The sequence below is a fragment of the Neolamprologus multifasciatus genome, chromosome 11 (assembly GCF_963576455.1).
Source record: "Neolamprologus multifasciatus chromosome 11, fNeoMul1.2, whole genome shotgun sequence".
Taxonomy (NCBI): Eukaryota; Metazoa; Chordata; class Actinopteri; order Cichliformes; family Cichlidae; genus Neolamprologus; species Neolamprologus multifasciatus.
In genome coordinates this window covers 20158508-20165927 of record NC_140449.1, presented here as the reverse complement: position 1 = coordinate 20165927, position 7420 = coordinate 20158508, and the positions used below count along the sequence as shown (strand labels likewise).

Below are 7420 nucleotides of genomic sequence, written 5' to 3'. Positions count from 1 at the left end.
AATATTTCAATTATATTTTTAAATGGAAGTGTATGCAAGTATCAGGCAAACATTTATTTCTAGTTTGTGCAAGGACATTAAAAACTGTAAATAAACTTTTGAATTCTGGAAATTTATTGAGGAACTCTGTCCATGTAACCATGTAACTTAGTTACATTACAAACAAAAAATCAAGATAACACAAGTCCTGAACACAGAAGGGTTAACATCAGAAGAGTACATAAAAAAGGCAAATGTTTAGAGTTTACACAGCTATATAAACAAAAGGTGAACAAACTGTTTCCTGTTCTGAGGAGAATAATGACGCTATGGTGAATAACACACACAGAGCAATTCTCATCCTTTATTTATAACACTGTGCATTATGCTCATTTCTTTTTCTCCTCGTCCTTCTTGGCGTCAGGTTTAGAGCCCGTTTGGGAAGCTAGAGAGCCCATGGCATTACGAATGGCCTCGTTGTTGGGGTCGACCCCAGGAAGGTTTTCTAAAACACTCTGGAGGAACTCCGGATCCTGCATAACATCATAATCCTCTTCATCCTGAGCAGAGGTTTTTAAATAAATAAATATATAAGGTTTTTGTTTTTAGTGTGATGAAAACTTTGATTTCAAACCACAGTTGCTTATATTCACCTTAGCTTCACTGGAGTCGATGTCAGCACCTGTATCCATGTCCTCAGCACCAAACTCTGCAGAACAAATGAAAACAGTGATGTCTGTGCATAACAAAAAAGGGGACTGAAAGTAATTGTAGTCGTTTTAACCTGAAATCTTTAATAGGAAAATACAATTTTTAAAAAAGGTCTAAAATTTGAATTTTTTTCCCCCCAGTTAGCTCAAGTTATACACAAGTTGTACATTAACACTACCTTCATAAATATCTAACTAAAACTCTTTGGGGACTTGATGACCTACAAGCCAAATCTGGTATTTTGGTATTTTCGTACAGTAATCCAGCGCTGTAGTCATTTTTTCACCCCAAATTTACAGGTGAACTCTAGATACAGGTTAATACAAATTATGCACATAACATATACAGAGCACTTATAAGTTATGAACCCTCTATAATAATTTGCTGACTGGCTGTAGTAAAAGAAGAAGAAAAAAAAATGTAGGTAAACCTGCTCCTGCTCCCTGCATGGACATCTGCAGAGCATAGGCAATCTGCTCATCCTCTGTCATGCGGCTAAAGTCTGGTAGGGCAGGTGTGGCTGAGTCTGTATGTGGAACAGACATCTTCAGCAAGGCATCCTCAGACTCTGAAGCAGACAAAAAAAGAATATGTTGCATGTATACACTCAGATCACTCGTCACTGAGGGAAAACGGGCAGCAATGGGCATCCATGAATGCCATGTTTTCTCACCATCTGCAGCTGGGGAGGAAATGCCAGCTTCAGCAGCTGATGCAACAGTGGCTCTGCGAGCTTCATCCTCCTGTCGCTGTCTCTGCTCCTCCATGGACACACGCAGAGCCTAGTGAGAAGAGCAGGAGACAAAACAAAAATTACATCCTAATGAAACACGTTGAGTCTTACAACTGTGCAGAAAAAAGCAAAGAAAAGGCAGAAAATATAATGAAGAAAGACTAAAATAGATCATTTAAACAACTTTTAATGTAGTCACAAAAAGTTGTGGCTATATTAAACTGCACAAACTATACAAACAAAAACAAAATTTATGTCCTGTGTTCACTCACCAAAGCCAGCTCAGGGTCTGCACTGGGATCTACTCCAAACTCAAAGTCACTGGCACCCAGACCCAACATGGCACCACCCTCTCCTGCCAGAATGGGTGAGGACAGCAGGGCATCGGCAAGACTGGGACCCGGGGGTACTGTGACCAGATGGGAACCTGCTCCCTCTTTGCCATTCAGCGTGTTGATGAAGGCTGTCAGCTTCTCTGTGTTCATCGCCTGCGGGCAGAGCAGAAGTTAAGAGGTGCATGTGGTTCTGACGACAATATATACACTAAAATGTTTGAGTGGGTTATAAGCTCAGAAGGTTAAAAAAAATTAAAATACCTCCTCTCCAAAGTTAATGACATCAACATTGACCTTTTCTTTCTTCAAACGCTTTGCCATTTTAATCAACTACAAAAAGAGAGAAACACTTGAGTTAAAACAAACACTAATTTATCAGGCGCGTCATTCATTTATAAGTTCAACATTGACATCAGAGACCACTTAGCTAACAAACTGGTGTCTGTTTAAGGAAACAGCAACATTAAAGAAGCTGTTGAAGCAGCTTCAGCTCCCAGGCCAAGATTTGAAGACTTTATGTTCTTTAAAGCAACAGAATCGCTCTGTGAGGTACATTTCCTTTGTAAACAATTCAACCGATGCTGTGACGTTGAGATTGTGGCCTGCATGCTGTGAGATAGTAATGTTTGATGTCAAGTTTGTCACGTCTTTCGTAACCTTAAGATACGATAGATAGATAGATAGATAGAAAGAGAGAGCATATTTCTCCTGTTTTGGCTTCCCTTCATTGGCTTCCTGTTAAATCCAGAATTGAATTCAAAATCCTGCTCCTCACATACAAGGTCTTAAATAATCAGGCCCCATCTTATCTTAATGACCTTGTAGTACCATATCACCCTATTAGAGCACTTCGCTCTCGCTCTGCAGGCCTACTTGTTGTTCCTAGAGTATTTAAAAGTAGAATGGGAGGGAGAGCCTTCAGTTTTCAGGCCCCTCTTCTGTGGAACCAGCTTCCAGTTTGGATTCGGGAGACAGACACTATCTCTACTTTTAAGATTAGGCTTAAAACTTTCCTTTTTGCTAAAGCATATAGTTAGGGCTGGACCAGGTGACCCTGAATCCTCCCTTAGTTATGCTGCAATAGATGTAGGCTGCCGGGGATTCCCATGATGCATTGAGTTTTTCCTTTCCAGTCACCTTTCTCACTCACTATGTGTTAACAGACCTCTCTGTATTGAATCATATCTGTTATTAATCTCTGTCTCTCTTCCACAGCATGTCTTTTATCCTGTCTTCCTTCTCTCACCCCAACCGGTCGCAGCAGATGGCCGCCCCTCCCTGAGCCTGGTTCTGCCGGAGGTTTCTTCCTGTTAAAAGGGAGTTTTTCCTTCCCACTGTCGCCAAAGTGCTTGCTCATAGGGGGTCATATGATTGTTGGGCTTTTCTCTGTATCTATGAAGCGCCTTGAGGCGACATTTGTTGTGATTTGGCGCTATATAAATAAAATTGAATTGAATTGAATTGAATACGATACTGCCGTCCAACTAGTGATTTCAGAGTAAACTCAGTTAACTGTAATATAAACTGATTGCTTTCCAGATGCTAGTCTGAAACAGCTGCAAGTCTTCTCACTGGTTATCTTAACCAAGGTGGGGGAAAGCAACACTTTTTGAGCAATACATGAACCCTAATAAGATAATAATAACTAATAACAAGAGTTTGGCTTACTTCTTTTTCGTTGTCACACACTGGGCTGCCAACAAATGCAATTATACGCATCTTGTGGTTTTTGCCCTGTCTGTGCTTCAGTGCCAACTACAGACAGAAAGACAGAACATTAAAAAAGAGAAACGAACACATACAAAATAAAATGCATCTTTGTGATTTTCTGTGTGTGAACATAAAAACAGAAATGGCAGAATAGCATTTACCAACATCAATACAATCAGTACCACGGATAACAACTGCATGAACTTTTAGCAATACAGCCAAATGTGTTTAAAAAAAACAACAACCAAACACACAAAAAACCTTTTGAAATATCCAAATTGCTTTCGTTAAATTTAGGGAACAATTTCAAGTTGCAAACTACACTTAAAGTATCAAATGGAATTTCAAGGAAACCTGTGGAAAGCTGCCCTTTTTCACAAGTCTGTAACACTTATGCTGGATTCAGACTTCGGCACTGAGTCAGGTGAGGTTTGTGGCATAACCTAAATAAGTGGCCCACGTTTTTGCTGATACTTATACTGATGCTATGATTATTATTCCTTATATTGAGACGATTATCGTTATTCTCTCACTAATAAGTTCAAAGACTGTGACCAAAAGTAGCCATAAATGCACAGGAGGAATCGAGAATGCTGAACAGGCTAATCACAATAATTGTGTGTGGGCTGGAATTTCTAGGGAGCTGCACATCAGGGTTTCAGGAGGGTTTGTCATTATGACGTAGCTACAACGTAGATTAACACAAATCCCCAGTTTGTTTGTTTTGCTCCTCTCACAATCTTCTTGTTACTTTTAGCCTTTCCAACTCACTCCTTACGTCCGTTCTTCCTGATTGCTTTCTTGCTCGTACAAATTAAATAACAGAGTACAACTTAGCCTTTCCTGCACTGTCGAACCCACAACTTCTTCTGCAATGGCCACATCCGCCTCCTTTTTTTGAAACACTAGGCTCTGTTTTGTCTATTTACTACACTAACTGGGCTTAAGAACCTTTACTTCATAATATTCTGCAATTCTGCAAACCCAGCAGCTCCTCACTTAGACAACAAAATTTGCTACTGTATCCATTAATTTAAAAGGACCTCACTAAAGCTGCAGAGAGCAACAACAACACTATTAGTCCAGAGTTTTTAATCAAACTCTGGACTAATGATCCATCCACATGTCTTAAAACTTCACTGCATTCAAGCATTTCTACTTGTATATTGTGTGTCCAGCAATAAGACCAAGATAGCAGTTGTTGTATGATAAAAATCAAACTCACATGCGCCACCCTGATACCGGTGCAGAAGCTAATGTTTCCACATGGCTGCACAGCATGCAGCTTCGACAGTATCCTCCCCGTATCCGGAGTCAGCGTGGTCAGCACCTCACAGTTGCTGCAGAGCGAATCACAACACTTGTGTTATCATAGGTTTTATCCCATCTTAAACCTCAGTATACTGAAGTGGATTGCTGCTTACTTTGCCATGGAGATGAGGCCCACATTGTTTTCAGGGTTGCTTCGAGTCTTTGAGTGACATACGATGTTAACAGCATCCTGCTGAGCCTGCAGCCGAGTGGGTAGAAAGTCTCCATTTCGCATGTACTCACTGTTGTCCACACTAAGGAAATGTAAAGTAGATTATTTAAAATAAAAGCACTTGTTCAATGTAAATGAATGATATAAGTCAAATAACATAAATATTGCTTGTGAAAAGAGGCCAAAAACAATATCATCAGGATTTTTCCTGCTCAAAATTGGCATTTAAAGGTTGATTATGCAAATAAACGAATCTAAAACCACTCAAATTATTTAAAGAAAAAAAATGCCTTAAAAAAAATAAAAACAAAATTTTTAGGCAGCTTCTTGGACATAGCAGCTACTATAGAAATGTTTACAATTTGGGCTTTGTAAAATTAGGATTTTACCGACTTCATATAGAAATAAATACAATGTTTTAATAACAATGTTTGAAAGCCTTTTATGGTCTCAAAGGATGAGTTATGTTACGTTAAAAGATAGAGGTCTAATTTAAGGCAGCGATAGCATTCATTTTTGTTTACTGCGTTGGTGAAATGTATGTTTTCATATTGACAGTAGCCTTTTGATTTGTTAGCGGGCTAATGCTAACGTATTAAACTGCTTTTAATCTACCGCCAGAAGCAACCTAAAAATTACAGCTAGATTAAATTCAAGTTGGGTAGAAATGATATGAATTAAACTACAACTATACAAGCAGTAGCATGGCCAGGTCCTGATTATAGAGCTGCTGTTCAGCTAACGATGATTGCTTTGAGCTGCTGGCTAACGTTAGGTTGTGCAGTGACTCAGGGAATAGACGGAGTTCATTAATTCCTAAACAAAGCGAGAAAAACACGTCCAAAATAATTTATATAAACAGCGCCAAAATGAAACACATTCAGCTTTTCATGTCACGGGTTCATTTAAACAAAGCTAGCACTCAAAAGTGTTCATTTTCAACATAATTCAAATTCCTTACCAGACCATAGTGCTTTCAAGCACCATCTTGGCGTCTGCCGTCTACTACGTCATCGTGATGCTTTGTGGGTAATGAAGTTAAATCGAAATTTGTCCGTTAAAGCCAAATCTTTAAATTTTATATTTCTTGCTGTGTACAATCTACGGATTCCATAGCGTATAGGAGCTTGTTTTCGATTCAGAAAAAAAATACATAAAATTGCCAGTCAGAAAGAAATTTTAAGCTATTATCTCAAAATTTCAATTTCAATTGCTGGTACAGTGAGCTGGAATGCCCGACTGTTATAAGCTGTTATAAACTAAAGGAAAACAGGCTAAATTATACCGAAATAATTAAAATCTTTACATTGCATACAATTTAGAAAAGATGTAAGAAGAAATAATGGTTTTACATTGTTCATATTTCATTGTACATGCTGCAACAGCTTGCTGTGGTTTTCTTAATTGCACTTAATATGTAATATGAAAAAATTCACACACACACACACACACACACACACACACACTCACACATCAAAGCCCCTATTAGTTCATATTTCCAGTTTAAAAAAAGAAAAAGAAACCGTCCACAGTCCAGTGGAAAGAAAGCAGGTCAACCGATGTTGGCCTTGCAAATAAAAGTGGGTTAAACATCCTAAAGTGGGGTCCAAATCATCCAGAGGCAGAAGATTTCACAACTGGAATGCAAGGTATGAGATATGCATTTCTCTGTAAAAAACTTCGAAGCTCGAAACCTTGACATTATTCACCTGACAGTGACTGAATGACCATGAAATGATATCAAAAGAACTCACTATCTTCACTGATACTAAACGGTTCAACCTTTAGGTGAAAATAACTGTACTCTTAATGTCTGCAACATGCTACACACACACATTTGTGACTTATTTCATCTTCCACTTGTGCAGATCTCTAAGGGAAAGTTTTGGTCTTCCCAAAAAAGACCAACACAGGTCATGTGAAACTCCTTACATCTAAAAACAGTTGCAATTCTCTGAGTTCCTGTCTGCAATCAGACAGTGCAAACAAAGTTTGTTCATTTCAGTGTTTCAAGAGCAATGTGCTCTTGGCCCAATTTGGAGCAAAACAATAAATGAACTTTTGGTCTTTAACATCAAGTCAGTCGACGTCATCCAGGTGCAAACTGGAAAGATAAAGCCAGTTCCTGTTGCTGTCATTACCTCCAAACACTAGTTACTCTGTAAGCATCACCTGGAGCTCTGACAGCAGGTTATTTCACCTGAGGATGGATGGCAAGCTAATTTTAATGAGATTCACCTACCATCAGGATCCACTCAAGGAGCATCCCGCACCCCACCAGCGGGCAGTGTGACACCAGTAGGACTTTCAGTCATATGAATTCCCCAAAACAGATTAAATCTTCACTTCATCTTCATTTTGGGATAAACTGTAACATGGCAAAAAGTGGAAAAAGTGAAGTTAATCCTTTCCAGCTCAGTATGAAACCAAAGTGCATATTTTCATGCAGGAAGTGATATAATAGGGTGC

The 7420-nt window shown here is 38.9% G+C and overlaps 1 protein-coding gene across 1 annotated transcript; it reads right to left on the bottom strand.

Annotated features, from left to right (window-relative positions):
* Positions 1-96: 96 nt before the first annotated feature.
* LOC146508278 (26S proteasome non-ATPase regulatory subunit 4-like) lies at positions 97-6107 on the bottom strand. Its single transcript, XM_085177021.1, has 10 exons — positions 5913-6107; positions 4893-5033; positions 4694-4808; positions 3427-3513; positions 2020-2088; positions 1696-1911; positions 1364-1472; positions 1121-1258; positions 633-688; positions 97-539 (listed from the first exon to the last, which is right to left on the bottom strand). Exons 1-10 carry the CDS (start codon positions 5936-5938, stop codon positions 369-371), a joined length of 1128 nt encoding a protein of 375 aa, XP_085033147.1. The 5' UTR covers positions 5939-6107; the 3' UTR covers positions 97-368.
* Between the last annotated feature and the right edge of the window lie 1313 nt (positions 6108-7420).

What these genes read in the sequence shown, in the direction of transcription:
- LOC146508278 (XM_085177021.1), bottom strand. Translation starts at nt 5,938, where the DNA reads ATGGTGCTTGAAAGCACTATGGTCTG. An exon ending in CTTGAAAGCACTATGGTCTG is followed by an intron (nt 5,034 to 5,912) that starts GTAAGGAATTTG and finishes ACATTTCCTTAG; the next exon opens with TGTGGACAACAGTGAGTACA. An exon ending in TTCCTCCCCAGCTGCAGATG is followed by an intron (nt 1,259 to 1,363) that starts GTGAGAAAACAT and finishes TGTCTGCTTCAG; the next exon opens with AGTCTGAGGATGCCTTGCTG.